Source organism: Astyanax mexicanus, chromosome 2 (genome assembly GCF_023375975.1).
Source record: "Astyanax mexicanus isolate ESR-SI-001 chromosome 2, AstMex3_surface, whole genome shotgun sequence".
Taxonomy (NCBI): Eukaryota; Metazoa; Chordata; class Actinopteri; order Characiformes; family Acestrorhamphidae; genus Astyanax; species Astyanax mexicanus.
Window position 1 is genome coordinate 45550852 of NC_064409.1, and position 21099 is coordinate 45571950.

A 21099-nucleotide genomic window follows, 5' to 3' on the forward strand; every position below is an offset into this window, starting at 1 on the left:
CTGTTGTAAAGCGGAGTTGTACAGCCGGCGGTGTTGTGCCGATTCTGTTCGCGAAGCGGAGTCGGATTCAGCAGGGAGTCGGATTCGGCGCAACAGCGGCAGCTCGCGGTACCTCGTGCTTGCAGCACAGTGTTTAGCTGTTCTTAAAAATCCTTTTAATTAAATAATAGTTCTATGCTTCTAAGTTACAGTGTTAATTAACATAATTCTAATCATATTTCGCTCATTCAATCAGCCCCAAAACAGCCAGTTTATGGGGCGGGGCGGGTCAGGCTCGGGCTCATAATGACAGTTTATGGTTCGGGCTTGGGCAGAATGTGCACGGGTTAGGGCTGGGTCGGGTCGGAATTTTTGGGCCTGATCTGAGCTCTAATTCCTTACATTTTTTGCAGTTATCTATAGTTTCCACTCCTTACATTTTGAAAATATTTTTTTTTACTTCTATTTCATTTCAGAAGAAATAGAAAAAAAAGGACTAGTGATGCCAATGGTTGGACTTTTTTTTTTTTTAAGAAAAGCTACAACTGTTGTAAATATTCTGTAAGTATGCAGTAAATTTTGTTGCAGAGGCGAGTTCCTAATAAGAACCATAAATCCACTGCTTTTATGGTGCCAACAAGAGATGCCAAAAGTGTGTGTGTGTGTGGTTGTTGTTTGCAGGTCTGTTAGCTGCCTTAGTGTTGACAGAGTTTTAAGCGACTGGGCTAATGGAAAGCATATGCACCAGACTAACAGGCTGAGTTCAGGTGGCTGAGTGTAAAGTGTAAGCAGCCCACACTATGTGCGGTTTCATTAACGCACCCTCTCCTGCCTGCATTAGCTCATATTAAATAAAGTCCACGTTCCCAAAGGTCGAGATGGCTGGTTGTTCGGCTGCCACCATTTACACTTAGAACTTCCTTAATTAGTGCTTCAGAAACTTTTGATTGACACATATTGCGCTCCGAAGCTAACCCCAGCAGTCTCTCATTCAGTGGCAAACAAACAACCCTCTTGGCATAACGTTTGGAGAAGCATTCTCTCTTTTTCTCTTTTCTTCTTGGGCTAATTTTATTTCAATTGAATTCTTCAAAGTTCAGTTGAATTATTCATTATTCAGCAAGTGAAAAAAATACAGCGGTAGTAAAGCGTCTCTTCCTCTCTTTCTTTTGTGTGTAGGTGTGAAGACTTATGAGCACTGCTCCTTGTGGACCGTAGAGCGGCGCCTGAGGCAGGGACAGATGGATGGACTAAACTTCGCGCACTGTAATGCCTCTGACGGCAATGACACGGAATGCAATGAGACGGAGGTGACGAGTCCGTATAAGACGGTGGAGGTGGTGTTCATTGTCCTGGTCGCGGGCTCCCTGAGCTTGGTCACTGTGATCGGGAACATCCTGGTCATGCTCTCCATTAAGGTCAACAGAAGCTTGCAGACTGTCAACAACTACTTCTTGTTCAGCCTGGCCTGCGCTGACCTCATCATCGGACTGTGCTCCATGAACCTCTACACCGTTTATATTGTGATCGGCTACTGGCCGCTGGGCCCCGTGGTGTGCGACTTGTGGCTGGCTCTGGACTATGTGGTGAGTAACGCCTCGGTCATGAACTTGCTGATTATCAGCTTCGACCGCTACTTCTGCGTCACCAAGCCGCTGAGCTACCCTGTGAAAAGGACAACAAAGATGGCAGGGATGATGATCGCTGCTGCCTGGGTGCTGTCCTTTATCCTGTGGGCTCCTGCCATCCTCTTTTGGCAGTTCATCGTGGGTGGACGCACGGTGCCGGAGCAAGAGTGCTACATTCAGTTCTTCTCCAATGCCGCTGTCACCTTCGGCACAGCCATCGCTGCCTTCTACCTGCCTGTCATCATTATGATGGTGCTGTACTGGCAGATCTCCCGTGCCAGCAAGAGCCGCGTCAAGAAGGACAACCGCAAGCCCTCAGGGGCCAACGTCGGGCCTGCCTCACCCAGCCAGACCCGCAGCATCATGGCCAGCAAGCCCGACAACAACAACATGGTGGTGGAAGACCCCGACCGGGGTCAAACCCAAGCCACAGATGACGTGACTAACCAGCACGACAGCAAGCTGCAGAACGGCAAAGCGCCGTCCACCGCAGCTGGCGAGGAGGAGGACAGAACCAGGAACAACTGCATCCCGGTCGAGGAGAAGGAGAGTTCCAACGACTCTACCTCCGGTAGTGGAGCCGCAGCCAATCAGAAAGAGGAGGAGACGGTGCCTTCCAGAGCCAACGACGGTCAAGCGACTGCACGGCACCACACCAAGGCCGGCGGCTCCAAGCTCACCTGCATCAAGATCGTCACCAAGTCCCCCAAGGGAGACTGCTACGCCCCTTCCAACACCACGGTCGAGATCGTGCCTGCGACCGAGAAGCAGAACAACGTGACGCGGAAGATCGTGAAGATGACCAAGCAGCCGCCCAAGAAGAAGAAAGCAGCTCCTTCCCGGGAGAAGAAGGTGACCCGCACCATTATGGCCATCCTGGTGGCCTTCGTGGCGACATGGACACCCTACAACGTGATGGTCCTCATCAACACCTTCTGCTCGAGCTGCATCCCCAACACGGTGTGGACCATCGGATACTGGCTCTGCTACATCAACAGCACCATCAACCCCGCATGCTACGCTCTCTGCAACGCCACGTTCAAAAAGACCTTCAAGCATCTTCTGCTCTGTCAGTATAAAAATATTCGCTCAGCCAGATGAGCTCTGATATGAGCAGATATCTCTCTGCCTGTGTGTGTGTTTGTGTGTGTGCGATTGTATGCATGTAGTCGAGTGTAGATGCAGATGAGATTGTGTGAAGTGTGAAATCTGTGGAAAATGTGTGAAAAAGCGTGTGAAAAGTGTGAAAAAGTGTGCAAAATGCGAGTGTGTCGATTGATCGTATGTCTTGTATGTATTGTATATTTCTGTTATCAATAACCTGTTGTAGCACTTTACACAGAACTGATTGCAACTCAGTGAGTGAGAGGGATATTGCTGTAGGCTTTGCATACAGAGCAGGTGAGGTATTACTGAGGTGAAGTTGTGAGATTCAAAAGAAAAAAATAAAAATGAAAGAAAAAAATAGATTTCACAAACAGAAACACAGAAAATAGTGCTTTATAAAATAAGAAAGGGTCAATATCAATATAGCGTGACTTTTGTTATTCATTAAGCTGTTTTCATATATTTTTTTTCAATATCCAGCTGAGAATGTCTCAGAATCCCATTTTTAAAAAAAGTAAAACAATTCTATTATTTACATTTATATTTACGTAAATATATATACAGTATATATAGGAGAAATTGTCGAAATTGTTTGAAATATATCAGTGAAGCACACATTGGAGCAGAAATGCAGTTTTTAACCTGAACATGTAAATTACAGTAGCTTCATTTTAGCGGATTTCATTTGCGAGTGCAGAAAACGGTCTGTACTCTTCAGTTCTTCACTGATTAAAGGGACAATAGGGCTGACTGAACAATCAAACCTAGTGTTTGGACTTCAGTATAAACTAATATTGTACATATGTGTATAAAACAGTGTATAAAGCATATGTTGTTAGGCAATGTGCATGGGACAGTGTTAGGTAGCAGGGTGAAATGTGTGTTTGTGTGTGTGTGTGTGTGTGTGTGTGTGTGTGTGTGTGTGTGTGTGTGTGTGTGTGTGTGTGTGTGTGTGTGTGTGAGTGTGTTTGAGCTGTGTGTTGCTGTACTGGCTCAGACCTGAGAGAGCTATTGGAGAGCCACTCTGGCAGATCCACACGTAAGAGCTTTTGAGTGCTCAGGCCTCCAGAGATGCAAATTAAAAGCTTTTAAAATGATGATGGAGGAGCAGGGTGAAGAGACTCTTTCACACACAGCCATTATTACAGGCTCGGGATTTTACACGTTTTTCATAACACGTCCGTGATGCAGCGTCAAGCGGTGGCGGGCTTAAAAAAAAAAGCCTGGAAACAATGAAGTGTCTAGAGAAACGTGGCGAGACCTCACCTTCCGCTGTTAGCGATCAATAAGACAAAGTGCTAAAACCAGCCAGCCCTGTGTCTTCTGCAGACTTTTAACATGTGCGCTACTACTCCAGCTCTCTCTTATGAATTATGCAGGCATGTAAATGAGTGCTGATGCTAGCATGCCTGTGGCAGGGTTTCCATTCATGGATGAAGGCTGCAGGTGGATCAAGGCCCTTTCACACCGCGTCTGGTTTCTACAGATGGAAAAATACACACGTCACATTATAAAAAAAAACAAACACTCGTATATTAATGACGTTTTTTTCACAACGACTTTGAAAATTAGGGCCTGTGACGCAGCGCAATTTTTATTACAATTAGAGATTTTCCATGTTCTGTGTTGTCAGATACATCAGATTTTAAAAAAATCAGGCTGACCAATCAGAGTTGAGTTCCAGTGATTAGGGGAGGTCTATTATAACACTTAAAGTAAAGTAAAGTAAAGTAATAAAGTAATATTTAAAGAATTCATTAATTAAACATATTTCTTACTTCCTTGTTCTTGATTTAAGTGAGTTCATCTACTAAATGTGTCTCATTATATTGGCAGATCATTTTGTGTCAATTCAAGAAATGTTTTTTTTTTTTTAAGAAATAATTTTTAAAGGAATAATTAGTAATAAATACAAGGGAACTGCTGCTGATGCTTTCTTTAAAACAAGCAAAAATATCTGCCAGTGGAATAAAAGACGCTTTCCATAGATTAATTGACTTAAAGTGAGAGAAAATAAGTTATAAATAAGTTTAATATTTGTATAACATTCAGACAACAGTGCAAAAATGAGAAATGTCAGTTTATATTCCACTAAGAACAGTAAACTATGGCTTCCCTCGCTAAAGAGAACTCGTTTAATTTGCCAAACTACAGAGAAAAGATAAAACACAGGATAGACAGAAGATAGGTAAACTGAAAGAATGACCATTTCTGAGAGTTATGGAGGGGTCTAGCCCTTTTTACAGAGCACAGAATCAAGAAAACGTGCTGGTGTCTGTGTGGAGATTTCACTACGTTAAAAACTGTATCTGTTTTTAGGTTTTAAAATTCAAACTCGGTGTGAAAGGGGCTCAATATATGATTCTATACTAGTTCTGGAGGGATCCTGTGCTTTTCTATGGGTGAGAGTGAAAGGGGGTAAAGGATGGGTATGTAGGAAGACTGTATGGTATGAATGCAGAGTTATGTATGAGTACTGTATGTACTGTATGTACTGTATGTGTGTGTGTGTGTGAGTGTGTGTGTGAGTGCATATGTATGAGCAGAGGTATCCATGTTGGCTTAAGTTGCATCACCTGATCCTTCCTCTGTGTGTCGGGGTAGACTCATTGTATCTCACTCTATGCTATTTGATCCACAAAGGGAAATGGAATTTCATTCTTGACTGCCATTGTATGAGACAAATGGCCATGCATGTGTGTGTGTGTGTATGCGAAGAGGAGTGTGTGCGTGTGTGTGTGAGTGTGTTTGACTTTGCGTGTGTATGTATGATCACCCCGGAATGGGGGTTACTCTAAATCACAGGCCTTGGCCTTGTGAAATAAAAGGGCTAGATACTGCATCCATTTCATGGCGACACGGCTCACCCTATTTTGTGGCAGACAAAGTAGTCTCCCATAAAAAAACACGAAAAATCCCATCCATCTCTCATTATCCTTCAGAATGTCATTTTTGAAGTAGAAATCACAACACTAATATCAATGCTTGGAACGTCCTCTCCAATACATGTTTAAACATCTGCTTTACCTGCGGTCCGCACCTGCTGTGAATGTAAAGCAGAGGGGCTTTCTCAGCTGTGTTTGGTAAACTGAAGGATCTGATTGCAGAAGTGTTGGATGAAGTGATTGCTTTGCTTGCAGTGGTGTTTATTAGAGTAAATAATATGATGGCAGGGTGGTGTTAGATGGAGCAATTTATCTGATTGCAGTGGTGTTGGGTAGACTGAATGATCTGATTGCTGTGGTGTTGCATAGAGTAAATGATCTGATTGCAGTGGTGTTAAGTAGAGTAAATGATCTGATTGCAGTGGTGTTAAGTAGAGTAAATGATCTGATTGCAGTGGTGTTAAGTAGAGTAAAGGATCTGATTGCTGTGGTTTTGGGTAGAGTGAATGGTCGGATTGCTGTGGTGTTAGGTAGAGTAAATGCTCTGATTGCAGTGGTGTTGGATAGAGTAATTACTTGATTGCTGTGGGGTTGCATAGAGTAAAAGCTCTGATTGCTGTGGTGTTGGGTAGAGAGAATGCACTGATTGCTGTGGTGTTGGGTAGAGTGAATGGTTTGATTGCAGTGGTCTTGGGTAGAGTAAATGATCTGATTGCTGTGGGGTTGCACAGAGTAAATGCTCTGATTGCTGTGGTGTTGGGTAGAGTAAATGGTCCGATTGCTGTTGTGTTGGGTAGAGAAAATGATCTGATTGCTGTGGATTTGAGTGTAGTCATGAATATAAATGCAGTGTTGCAGGGTAGAATAAATGCTCTGATTGCAGTGGTGTTGGGTAGAGTGAATGATTTGATTGCTGTGGTGTAGGTAGAGTGAATTACCCGATTGCTGTGGGGTTGCATAGAGTAAATGCTCTGATTGCTGTGGTGTTGGGTAGAATAAATGCTCTGATTGCTGTGGTGTTGGGTAGAATAAATGCTCTGATTGCTGTGGTGTTGGGTAGAGTAAATGGTCCGATTGCTGTTGTGTTGGGTAGAGAGAATGATCTGATTGCTGTGGATTTGAGTGTAGTTATGAATATAATTGCAGTGTTGCAGGGTAGAATAAATGCTCTGATTGCAGTGGTGTTGGGTAGAGTGAATGATTTGATTGCTGTGGTGTTGGGTAGAGTGAATGATTTGATTGCAGTAGTGTTGGGTATGGTTGGGGATTTGACTGGTACTGTGTAGAGTAAAGAGGTATGGGTTTGTTTGCAGTGGTGCTGGTGAAAAAGTGTAGAAGAAGTAGTGCTTCTCAATCCTGGTCCTGGGGAACTTACTACCTTTCCAGTTTTAAAGTAGCAAGACTCTAATGACCAGGACTAAGAACCACTGCAGTAGAACAGACCAACATTTTTGTAAGCGGATGTCGGAGTGTTAGAAACCCTGGATAAGGCTGGAGATATACTTGTTGTTTGGCCATGTTTTTGCACTTCGACTATGCATGTTACTGGAGGCTTCCACTAGAGGGCAGCTCAGATGTCTGAGTCTGTAAAATGACTACTGGGCAGAGCACCCATTGACCACTGAAGTCGTGTTATCATTTCTTAGTTGGCGCCATGTTGTTTATGCCCATATTTGGGGTCATTTTGGGGTTCTGTGTCTAAGCGGTTCAAGTCAATACGGGATTTGAATGGGCTTTTCCAAAACTGGCCTCTGTCACATTCTGTGGTAAATAAATATGTTCAGAACTCTGTACGTTTTATTCTGTGTTATTCTGTGTTGCGCCAAAAACAGTCCCCTGCTAATCTCTACAGCAGCGCCAGGGGTTCAGTTCACTCCGCAGTAGCATTAGCTTAAAGTTAGCATTTTTCTCATTATGACACTTCATTTCATAATTCAGAGGATCCAGTGTTTTCAGGAGTCAAATGTACACAGAATAAAACGTACAGGGGTCTAACCAGATTTATTTACCTCATGTGATCGAGGCAGGTTTTTGAAAACCCTATTCATTTTCCTCATAGGGAAAAAACGCTTAGACACGGAAGCTGTAAGAGGACTACAGAATGACACACGACTTCAGTGGTCTATTGGCTCTCTTCCTGCCCTGTTTCTATGGCTTTTTTGCCATTTGCAGATGTCATCCAGTCATGGATTTGTTTCCATTTCAATGTTCACTTTTCCAAATCGACTTTTTTTAAAATGGATCTGATGCAGCAGCAAGGACACACCATACAGCTGCTCCTTAAAACTTTCCACTGTTACGCTACTGTTATGTTACTGAAGAATGTGTAAAACCAACGCACCAAACAAACACTGGTTACCTGGATAAGTGAGGCAACAATCATGCATACATACATGAACATGTAGTTAACAGCAAGTATATCTCTACCCTTAAAGCTGAAGGAACATCTAAACCACGTAACCTAAAGATTTTGTTCCAAGCGCAAAGTTTTAAATATCTATCCCGGAACTGTTTGTCCGAGCCGAGACCGTTTAGGAAGATTAATTTTGAAGATTTTGGCTCCAGAGTTTGGAAGAGAAGGGGCCGTCGCCGTCAGCAGCGCGATATGGAGCAATGTGGGTCGGAGTAATAACGGAATCTCACGGTAAAATGGATCAGATTAGCTGATGATTCTGAACACTGCGCGAGATTGAAGATTACACATTACACGCTCGGCAGGCTCAGTGCTTGCCTTCTCCACTTACTGTCCCACACGCTTTAATCTCCTCAGCCAGGAATCCACGTAAAGCGAGACATTGTTTAAGCAAGCAGGGAACGCTTACAGGCCTTCTGCTATTTATATTAGCGCTTCCCTTCTCCTGCTCTCCTATACATATCACACTCTATCCATCTCCATCTAGCCTCCATCTACAGCTCTCCTTTCCCTTCTCCATGCCCCAGGTTCTCTCCTTCTCTTCGTCTTTCACCCGTACAATTATCTTTCTCCATGTTTTCATTATCAGTTTGTCACCTTTCTGCAAATTGCTTTCCCGCCATTCTCTCCATGTTTCACAGCTACATGCTAATTTAGCTCTCTGTAGAATCTTCAGGGTGCTGCAGACTCCTGCAGACGCACAGACTCAGTCCTGACGGTAAAATGCCTTTTCTAAAAGAAAAAAGTACACTACACGCCCAAAATTAAAGCAGACGCCTGCTCATTCAGCATTTCACCCCAAATTAATGGCGTTCATGGGGAGCTGGTCACCCTTTTTGCTACATTAACAGCTTCAGCTCTTCTGGGAACGACTTTTCCACCAGATACCGCAACTCCACCGCTGGGATTTGATTATATTCCTCCACAAAAGCATTAGTTAGGTCAGCTCTAATGTCGGCCAATTAAGTCTGGCTTGCAACAGTGCTGTACTTCATCCCAAAGGTATTTGATGAGGCTTCATCACTCCAGAGAAGAGGAAGCACTTTTTTTGTTTCTGAGGTGAGGAGCTTTATGCAGAACCCGCCCAACCAGGCTAATCCTCGGCATTATGCATGGAAATTTTACACCGGTGTGCAGCTGCTCCAGTGCATCCCATTCTACTTCCAGTGCTTTTCTCTGGAGATTACATGGCTGCATATATGTAGCATAACACCTGTGTCCACAATAGATTTGCCTTGAGATGTAGGTGAATTCGAGAAAAATGAGCAGAACCGGCACAATTTTCAAAACAGTCAATACTATATACTGAATTTTATTGGAATAAATCTATTCGGGAAATCTTTTTCCACTAGGTGTAATGTAAGAAATATTAGCAATTTTCTGAATATTGCAAAAAAAAAAAAAAAATTACACTAAATTATATTATATTATTATATTATTATTATATTATATTAATAGGGTTCGGTTAACATCCATTTAGATAGAAAAGAAGACAAGCATAAGCAAACAAATGAGAGGCAAAGTTCATTTGATGCAAGATGAGTGCAAATCAGCAAAATACAAAACAGCAAAAGCATAGAAACGAACAGAAAAACATGCGTAAAAAAAAACAAGCAAAAAAAAGATAAGCTCAGTATCTAACGACAGGGATATGTTGGCAATACTTTGCAAAGTGACAGTGCAAATAAAGCAGCATTTATACACAGAGATCATGAAATCTAACAGGAGAACAGAATCTAAAAGGGAAAGTTGTCTCTGATTGGTATGCATTGAATATATTGTTAGAATACAACAGCGGTGGTGAGGTGGTATTATGGGAAACATGCTCTCCAGACTTAGCAGAGACAATGGGAAGGTGATGATAGATGATAAAAACAGTGATGTAGCGCTACATCCTCTCAGAACTGTTTGATGTGGTGACATTCCCAGGACCATTCCCTCATTACAACGAGCCACTGCCCCGTCTGTCCGGCCTTCCTGTGGTTATATTCACATATAGCTGACAGAAAACTGCCCAAACTTTAGTTCTGAGAGCTAATAAAGGTTCCGGTCTTCTAACTGTAGACACCACACACAGAGCCAGACTCTGGAATTTCTGCATAAATATAGATTTCAGAAATTCTCATAACATTTCCTGAACACTAGAATTGAAATATAGCTCTGATAGTAGTGAGAGGTTACATTATATGCCATTATATTACAAAGAAATACATTAATACGAGTGTCCCAATTGCATACTAATTGGTATATCTATCTCTTTTTAAGTATACTTAAATATCCGTGATGCATTCTAGGAATCAGTCTTTTTTTTATTGTGGTTTAGCTGGACACTATACAATGCTATACAACTATACAATACAATGCAAATAAACAAAATGGGAGGAGCTACTCACATCTGGAATGTATTAACGCTGTCAGTAGCCCACCTGAAGTTGCATTTTGCTCACCCAATCAGAATTATTTACCAATAATTATTTGTAAGCCACCAAAAATTATGATTATCTTTTCTAACTTCTTATTGGTTAGATGGTGATACAGCCCTGGTAACTGGTTATGCTCCTCACCATAGCACCAAGTTACATGGAAAATAAGATCTCTGATGTCTGATCTAAACACTAATGAAAAGTCGCTCATACACAGCAAAAAAAAAAACTTAATCTTAGCAAGTAAAATGATCTGATTTCAAAGCCATAACTCTTATTTTCTTGTTGATAAGAAAGGTCTTACTAAGCAAGTGTAAGTGTAAGATTATTTTACTTATATTAGGAATAATGATCTTATTTAGTCTTGCTTAGAATGTTCACCTTATTTGATGGTCATTTGAACTCAAAATATAAAAAAGTTTCTTGGTCACGCGACATCGCGTTCAGTAGCTCCTCCATTTCCAGTCGCTGTTGTGTTTACGTGGATCTCCGCGGAAACGCGCACATGAAGTGTAATTACGGTGCATAGCAGTGAATAAATACCTATTTTACTAAATGCGAGGAGGCGATAGATGTGGCCGGGACCTAAAATAAATAAAAAAATACCTAAAATACCATGGAATTCAGGGAAAAACAGTAGATATATCAGCCAGTAATTTTCACGTAGGTGGTTGTTCTGGATGGGAATAAAATCACAGAGAACCCGCCCCAAAAAAGAAAAAAAATGACTCCCTGAGAAACTAATCTCATCCGCATAGGGCTAAAAAAAAGTCACTTGTCAAGTTATTCTGATCTGTGTGTACAAATTTAAGCCACAGAGTAAGAGATTTTTGCTTGATTTAAGTCTTATTTCACTCATTTTGAGACTTTGTGATTGCTTATTGCTTAAGAAATCTTACTAAGAAAAATGTGCTCATTTTATCTCATTCTTTTTTTGCTTAATTTAAGCCTTTAAGTCTTAGTTTACATATATTACGTCTAGTTTTTGCCAATGTTTTTTTTTGCAGTGTAGGCAGTGCTGTGTTTTCTCAGTCCAGCTTCATGGTTCCACCACTCTGACAGCATAATGGACGAGGTTTGAGGGCTTGCCTCGATGGGCCTGGGATCTCTGTAATGTGTGCGTGAGTGCGAGGCAGACAGGCCGGCCGTGGCGGCGGCGGCGGCGGTGGCAGTGGCAGCTTGCCACGTCCACAGCTTTCCCATCCGTCAGACTGATAAGTGGATATGTGTCTGCATGTCTCCTGTCTCACTCCTCTGCAATCCTCACCCCCACCACATCCACCTATGCCCTCACACTTCCTTGTCTTTCCCCTGATGGTGGAGGCAGCGCAGCCCTCCTGCTGAGTGAGGAGTAAGAGGAGTAAGAGCGGTAAGAGCAGCGGTTGCAGTCGCGTCGTGTCGCTAACGCGGTGTGAAGGTCCGGGGCGATAGCTGCTAATCTCTGCCGCGGGGATAGCAGGAGTGTTACAGTGAGTGTTCACAATGGCAGGTGGTTGAGTTCTCCACTTAGACTCCCTCTCCGAGCTCGTAGCATGACCCGCGGGCCACTCGACGTGCTAACGCGTCCTTACATGGCCCTGCACGCATGTTCATCGCTTCGGCTCCGACCTTTTACCGAGATAAACGCTTGAGCGGCACATGATAGCACTGAGTGCAGCATGATAGCAGGGAGCAGCGTCTGATGGAAAACCAAGGACTGTGAGTGATAAGATGAGCCCGGCCAGGTGGGTCGAGCTGTGTGATGGCTGGCAGTCCTCGGCGAGGCCTTGCCAGCTCTTCGCTTTGAGCCGTGTGTGTACTGTTCTAGCCTGATAAGACGCCACACGGGGCTCGGAGAGTGGGAGCGTGAGGAAGAAAGAGTGTGTCATTCAGCCTCTGAGGGTGACACCTGTTTAGAAGCAGCAGACATGTTCAGGGTCAGAGCTGCAAGCTACTTCCTGTCACCGATACGCCACTGCGGGACTGGTGTGAAGATATAGAGAAAGTGTGGGTGGGCGTCAAACGAACGAGCGAGCCGAGGGAAGAGACCACCACTCATCCTGTCTGAATCACTCCTGTCATCATTTTTGCATGCTGTGTCTAAATCAGACTTGGATCACACTAGAAATCTCAAAGGGCTAAGATCTAGTTGAAGATCTACAGTGTTTTATATTCTGTTTTGTTTCATGAGTTAAGATATTCTGTATAATTATTATTCTTAATTATTATTAATTTATTCACACTTTTAAAGGTAACAGGTGCCAAAGCATTTTTTAAGTGCTGCCATAGAGGAACCTTTTAATGGATGATTCTTCAAAGAAACCATTTTTTCAGGAATTAGTTTTGACATCTTAAAACCGATGTTGACGCTCCACTGACTCTGACACTGTAATAAGATAGAATAGCATGTCCACTTTTGCTATATAAGAAAAAATATACCACAGTAAGTTCAGACCCTGAAATATGATTGTCTAAGAGGTGTTTTATGAGTGACACTATCAGCCGGTAATGCACCGTAACCGAAGCTCTCCATGTATTACTCCGCCGCGTACAGGTAACCTAGCAACGAAGCAGCGCTTACAAGTCAAACAGAGCAGTAATGGAACTATTTGAACTGCCAGAGTGTTTATAACCAAACAGATTGTATTTTGTCCTCCTTAACCCAAAATCTTTCAATAAACACTCAGCAAGTAAAAAAAAAAGTTCCATCGCTGCTCTGTTTGGCTGGTAAGCGCTGCATCGTTGCTAGGTTACCTGTATGTGGTAACCTAGGTAACCTAATGTGGGAGTCATACATGGAAGACTTCGGTTACAGTGCATTACCAGCTGATAACGGCACTCATAGAACGTCTCTCAGCCAATTACATTACATTATAGGGCCGGAACTACTGTAACTGTGGTATAATTAAATTTTATTCAAGTGGTAGAGTTGGAATACAGTGAATAGTCCTATTTGAGTAATGTTCCAATCCATATTGTGGCAAAAACTATTTAACTTAGTAAAAAAAATTAAATACTGAAGTATACTTCAAATACTGAATATTAACTAAATGAAAGTAAGTCAATCTAAACAAATTTCAAGAACTTTGAAAAATCCTCAATTGCAGTGGTAAAGAAAGACATCAAAACATTATGATGAATTATGGAGATACAGTTGCAATAATTACTTGGATTTCTGCATAAATTGGTCATAAAATGTGTCATCTTCAAGTCACAAAAATAGACAAACAGTCTGTTTAAACTAGTACCACACAAAAAATATATGTTTGCATGGTTTTATTGAACACATCATGTTAACATTTACCGTACAGGGTGGAAAAAGTATGTAAACCTTTGGATTTAATAACTGGTTGACCCTCATTTGGCAGCAAAAACCTCAACCAAACGTTTCCTGTAGTTGCAGCTCAGACCTGCACAACAGTCAGGAGGAGAAATTGTCTAAAACAAGGAAGCCCATAAAGAAAAAATTGGAAAAAGGAAATCCTCCTTGATTATTTATGATAAGTATTTGCATTTTGACACTCAAAGATCAAAGCAGAATAAAAAAAAAAAACAAGATGACATTGACAATATTCTAGTTGCACCTAATTATATACTATCCTCATACTACTAAAACATAGAACTATAAAGGTGGTGTACTATGTGATACACTATTATGCATGTAGCTTTTATTTTTTAAGCATACTGTAGGTTAGGTCTAATATGAACATGCTTTTTTCCTTTTTCAACCAACTCTGAGTGTGGCCTGGTGACTAATGGGCTATAATGATCCTTATGCAAAGATGAATTATCATAATTATGGGCAGGCTCACTTGACGATGATTGAAATTGAAAAAATAATAGTAATATGCACTGAAACTCGACTGGGAAGAGAGAAAGAGAATGAGAAAGATTGAATTAAAGGTCTTTGAGGTTTGTAATGAGTGCTTTAAAGGAAATATAAGGAGTAAAATGTACGGTATGTAATTGAGTAATAAAAGTATTGAGTATTCAGTTTCAGTTATTTAGTAAATTAAAGTAGCTTCCCATGTAAAATTAAACCTCTGCATGTTACTACATTAGTGATCACAGTGACCACAAGTGACCAACAGAGGCTTTTTTTTAGGCTGTAGTGCAACATGGAATTAAACAGTACAATACAGATTACACAACAATGTGCAAATGTGCAATTAATAGGATACATATGAGAAACAATAGAAATAATGAACATATAGGACAGTTCAACACCCACACAGAACTCTATATACTGAATGTGTGGTGACGATAAGATGCTGCACAGAGTTACTTAACCCTTGTGTGGTGTTCGGGTCTGTAGGACACGTTTTCATTTTTCATCAAATGATACTAAAAAAATTTTTTTTCTAACTCTAAACTCATTGGCATTGGCTCATTTTTTGTGAAAAACATATATCAAAACACATTTTCGATAAACACACACTGTACACCCCCCCCCCCCTACACATTTATATTACATACAGTATGTTTGGCCAAGGGATAATAAACATTGCTTCATTTGTAAATTTGAAACTAAACAAATTTTCTACTCATATCTTGAGTTTAATTCATTTTCTTTTACATTTTATTAAAAAACTAATAAAAAAAGAGTAGCACTTTTTAAAAGAAATGTAACATAAGAAAGGTAAAGGGCAAATATTAAGCATGTAAGCTGTTTATATTGCTTGCAATTTAGGTGAAGCAAGCATGTGTAAAGCATTTTAATGTAAATTGATTAATTTTGCTGAATTAAATACAAGTAACAAAGTAAACAAGTAACAAAAATATGAACACCACACAAGGGTTAACATGCTACAATACAATACATCAGACATAGACACAGACGTAAAAACAAAAAACAAAAAAAACACTATAAATCATCCACTGAAAGGTCATTCATAGTGCTTTTTCATAGACCTTCTGGTTCGTGAACCTAATTTTGAACTAGTTCGCTGCATTTACACCAACAAATGTAGGTTCCAAAACCAGAAATGTATTTATTCGCAGTAAGAATTAAAAAATACTAGGTTCTTCAGCAGGAACCATGACAACATCTGTGAGCGTGTCTGTTTGTGCAAGAGCACAGCCACTATTTAGTTTCACTAAATCTGGTGGAAACGCCGGCTGATTCGCTGAAAAGCACCACAGTTCTTATAAGCCCGAATAGAACTGGTTCAAAAATGGTTCAAGAGTTCTTTTGGTGGAAAAGCGCTTTCAATGAACTAGCAGTGAACCTTCTGTGGCATCAGCTTACTGCATTGGCACCTACAGTATTTTTAAGAGTGTGAACACTGAGCAAGCATAACATTATGACCACCTCCTTCACTATAAAAAATGAAAAAAAGGTTGAGAAAAAATTTGAATTGCAAGCTTTATGCACTAATTTTTTTTTGTTAAGTTTTTGAAGAAAACCACCACCAGTTGTGCCAACTAGAAATCTTTAGTTCAGACAATTCACATCGTTCACATGTATAAAAACTTCATTTAATTTAAAAATTAACTGCATGTTAATTTTTTAATTGGCCTTATCTAAGTTTTATTAAATGTATGCTGTACAATAAAGTTGTGTAAAGGACACATTTTACATTAATACAATTTATGTATTGATTGCAACACTATATTTTTCATTAATTTAAGTTAGCAACAGGGAACTAATGACTGATACCTATCTATATTTATTTATATTGTCAGTCATATAAGATTGCAGTCAGCATATAGTCCCACTCCAAAACACATAACATAGTAACTTGCTCTCATAGCCTTTAACACTGAGACCAGGCAGTTAACTATTATACAACGTATACAGTATCTGTGGAGAATAAGAGGTGGGTAGACACCCCCCAATATGCAAATAGCATGACCAACCTCACGTGGGTGGTGGTAAAATCCCTGCAGAGTTGCTAAGTAGACCCCGTTCAACTAAAGAGTCAAACTGAGCATGTGCAGAGTGGATGCCTTGGCCTCAATTAGGGTTCAAGAACAATTGGTACAAAATTTTCCAAGACAGATTATTTAGTTAGACCAACTTTAAACAGAAACCTGATAATAATTTGGTATAGTTTATGGTGCATTTCAATAGTTTTTGTTCAGCTGACTTAAAAAAAAATCATATTAAGCAGAAGAATCGTAATGTTTTAATGTTATTTCTACACCAATTTTAATAATTGTATCAACTCTACTGAAGCACTTTGTAGTTCTATAAAAACAGACTGTAGTTCATATGTTTCTATACTTGATCCTTGATTAACTTAAATATATATAACCACCACAGAGCAGCTGTTATTTGATTGGTGGGTCAATCATTCATTCTCAGCACTGCAGTGACATGGACATGGTGGTGGTGTGTAAGTGTGTGTTGCACTGATATCAGTGTGAATCATACACACCACTGGATAGTGTTATGCTTGATCAGTGTACGGTTCTGAATGAGGTTATTCTGTTGATTTAATTGAAATAAGATGTTATATAAGGCGGTATATTAATATGCGCCGTTGCATTAAAAGGGGTGTTATTTTGTGTGTGGACAGGGGAGCAGGAGCTGGATAATTATGTAGTCAGCCTCCTCCTGTGCTGCTGGATAATTCCACTCTGTTTCAGTTGCGGAATGACATCAAGTGCCTTACGGGATTAGGAGATGAATTATTTAAACTTTTGATTGTTTAATAATATGTTAATTTTGATTTGTTTGTCTTTGTCTCCTTTTTTTGTGCTTTTTTTTTCTAAACTACTTTCGCCACGACAGTGTGATTGCATTGTATATGTGTGTGTGTGTGTGTGTGTGTGTGTATGTGTGTAAGAGAGAGAGAGAGACTGTGGTTGTGCAAACTGCCTCTGGGGACTGACAGAAAAGCACAGGATCCTTTAAAGTGAACTACTCGTTTATGCAGGGTGTCAACTCCGTGTCTGTCCAGCAGAGTTACATCAGTATATGATGGTGTGTTATAATGAGTGGTCCTCATGAACCTGCTGAAGCCGTGCTGCCGTGCTGTATATACCCTCTGCTCCTGTGAGGGAAGAAATGGAAGCAGTGTGTGTGTGTAAAAGTAGGACTGGAGTCCTGCGGACAGGTCATCTCTGGAGACTTGAAGCTGCCTTCACTGTAACATTTCATACAGATGAAATGTGTTGTGTATGTGTGTGCGTATGAGGGCTGAGAGTTTGTGTGTGTGCGGAGTGTGTGTGTATTATGGCTGAGACTATATGTGTGTGAGTTGTATTTGTTGCCGAGAGTGTGTATGAGTGTGTATATGGGGCGGGAGGTTGGGCTAAACAGAGATTAAAACTGTGCGTGTGAAAAAAGTGTCAAAAGTAAAACAAAACAAAAAAATAACCTTAGCATGCGACAACGAGTGTTACACAATGTGAAATGCTCTGCTATTATGCAGCACAGTGGTGAGAACGCACACTATTCGTCTAAAAGTTTGTGGACACCCCTTTCTTATTATTCACAAGTGTTTAAATTCACATGCACAATTTGTATATTATCTGTACAGCCAAGAGATTAAGTTAGAAAGATCTGGGAATATGGAACCTGTGGTCATCACGCTCACAGCCAAACATTTATCCACTACCTGAATCAAATCCTTATAGAGATGCTTCAAAATCCAGCAGAAAACCTTTTCAGAGATGTTTTTTTGTAGAGTCAGTTACATCAACAGAAATGTGGAGAACCAATGTCCAATGCCAAACACCATGGAGCTCCATCCACGTAAAGCTTTGGAATACGTTTAAATGGTGTTTCTGATCCAGAAATAATGATATAACACAAGCACCTGACCTCACCTCATGCTTTTATGGCTGTATCCAATCAAATCTTCACAGGGACACTCCAAAAAACAAACAGGTGGGAAACCATGTCCAAACACATTAATGGAGATCCAACCACTCATGCTGTATCTATAGGTTGAGCTGAAGTAATGTTTGTGATCAGAATTAATTATCTAGCATTAGGACCTTACTTCACAAATACATTTATGGCCATATCCAATCAAATTCTCACACTAATGAACCAAACAGAAAGCAGAAAGTGTTCCAATAGATGTGTATAGACAGTAATTGCAACAAAGAGGTGAAGATGTCTAATGCCAAATACTTACGGAGATCCAACCACTCAAACCATTCCTTTAGGTTGAGCTGAAGTGGCTTTTGTGATCTAAAATTAACCATCTAACATTAGTAACTGAACTCTCTAATTATTTTTATGGCCATATCAAATCAAATTTCAAATTGATGCTCTAACATCTGGCAGAAAAGTTTCCGATTGGTGTGTAAAGACAGTAACTTCTACAAAGAAGTGGACAAACCATGTCAAACAATGCCAAACACTCATGGAGCTCAAACCACTCAAACTGTATCTTTGGGTTGGGCTGAAGTGGAGATCCAGACCTAATCATCTAATATTAGTACCTTAGCTTACTAATGAGTTTATGGCCATATCCAATCAAATTCTCACAGGGATCCTACTGTACCTTTGGCTGGAGCTGAAATGGAGTTTAACATCAATATTTTACTTCACTAATGCATTCAAATACTAACAAAGACCATCTCAGAGAGTCTTTCCAGAGGTGTGTAGTTACAGTAATTACAACAAAGTGTTGGAGAAATCATGAAGTATCATGTCTGATCTAGAATTAATCATCTAATATCAATACCTGAAATCAAAATTATTTTATGGCCATATCCAATCAAATTCAAACACTGATGCTCCAACATCTAGCAGAAAGTGTTCCGATAGGTGTGTAAAGACAGTAATACCTGACCTCACAAATCCTTTTATGGCTGAATCCAATCAAATACCTGCAGAGATCATCCCAGAGAGTCTTTCCAGAGGTATGTAAATATGTTTTTTTTAATCAATGCTCTTGATTTTGGAAGAGCAGGTGTCCACAAACTTTTGACCATGCAGTGTGTCACATTTTGTATACACATACCTGCAGTTTTAGAGGGAGAAAAACAAAAGAGAGAGAGAGAGAGAGAGAGGGGGGGGAAACAATGGCTGCCAAAGACACTCTCTTTACTGCCAGGGATGAACGAGCCAACCTGTCAATAAGCAAAACCAGTAAACGGGGTAAAAAAACAAAAAAAAAAGAGAGAGAAAGTGAGAGAGAGAGATGAGCCTCCGCAAAACCGCGAGGTTGCAGGAGCATACTGTATTGTATGTATTAAAAAAAAAATAAAGAAACATCTATCTTTTTTGTATGAGGTTTTATAAACGTCCACTCAATGCTGTAAAGATGTGCTGTATATAAAGCACAAGCTTATTGTTGGACTGAGGAGCTGACTCTGGAGTATTGATTCTGGAGCCGGAGCATCTGTCAGTGGAAACAAGGGATAATTGGACGTTAAATCAAGAGTCCGCCACAGACAAGCTGAGGTTTCAATTACCTAGACAGAGAAAGAGAGAGAAAGAAAGAACGAGAGAGAGAGAGATAGAGTGGGGGGCTGATAGAACATGATAAAAGTTGGGGAAAGTTTCTAATTGTTAGGTGCAGAAGCTTGGTAGAGCAGAGTCAACGCTAATGGAACTTGTCCAGGCATGTTAACATAGAAAACAGACACTTCAATCCACGTTTTTGAGGTTTTTTTTTTTCCTTTTTCTTTCTTAACTTTTTGATGGAGGACTAGTGTGTCGCTGGGCACACTGGTATATTGGTGTCTGGTGCCTGGGAGAGTGCACTGTCTGACGTTTTTAAAGCTATGCTCATCAGAACCTGTTAAGGTGTTTCTCTTGGGTATTTCTGCAGAGTAACAGCAGTTTAGCTTGTGAAATGTATAAAGCACAGCAATCAGAACAGTCGAGATTTTAACAGACACTCATATAAACCCTGGATGGGCTGATAACAAGAAGATGAACCAAAAACACAAAGAGAAAAACGCAGCACGATTGCTCTAGGCCGCATTATCGAGGGGCTTTAAAGAGTGAGCTTTGACTTTGGGAAGTCAGAGCAGTTCGAAACAGACATGGGAGGAGTGACTCCCGTGTCTGATGTACATATTAAACTCTTAAAATCTTCTGTTGCGGAACTGTGTAGATCCTCATCGTGCTTTCCCTCCACTGTGGGTTGTGAATTCACATCTAGTAGAAAAGTCATTCGTTAGCCGCTCAACCTTCACCACTGTACATAAAATCGACCATTCTATGTGACTTGGCACAGTTGCTGTGTAAATACATGTGTTTATAATTCATCTGAATGTTGCCTCTCCAGCCCTCCCTTCCTCTCTCAACCCCATCCCTCTTCCTCCTTCTTCCTCCCTGCCCTGGTTTCCTACCTGACTTCCTGTTTGTACACTTCTAATGGTACCGATTTCTTTGTAGAAAGAGGAGACGAGAGGAGAAATCTTGGGTGTTCACAAATCACTAAAGAAAACCATAATATGAAATACATTTACAATATATATTGTGCCATATTCTTTTGGAGAAGAATTCTATCAAATAAAGATATACGAGTCCAAGTATGTTGTGCTTTCTGTTTGTCTTTCTTTGTTTCTTTCTTTCTTTAATAAATTCTGTAGAACAGCATTTAATGGCTTTATACTTTGAAAAATTATTGATAAAGCCATCACAAAGTCATAGCCTAGCAGCATGTTAATAAATCATGAAGTATCCACACAATGACATCTGTATACTAGGAATACAGTATCTCACAAAAGTAAGTACACCTGTCATATTTTTGTAAATATTTTACAAAAAT

The 21099-nt window shown here is 40.5% G+C and overlaps 1 protein-coding gene across 2 annotated transcripts in view; it reads left to right on the plus strand.

Moving 5' to 3' along the window:
- Positions 1-20863, plus strand: part of chrm2a (cholinergic receptor, muscarinic 2a) — a 193283-nt gene extending 172420 nt beyond the window's left edge. For both annotated transcript variants that reach the window (XM_049474359.1, XM_049474358.1), the window contains exon 4: positions 1159-20863. In XM_049474359.1, coding sequence (XP_049330316.1) covers positions 1221-2708 — 1488 coding nt within the window. In that variant the 5' untranslated portion in view covers positions 1159-1220 and the 3' untranslated portion in view covers positions 2709-20863. The remainder of the gene's footprint in view (positions 1-1158) is intronic.
- Positions 20864-21099: the final 236 nt, after the last annotated feature.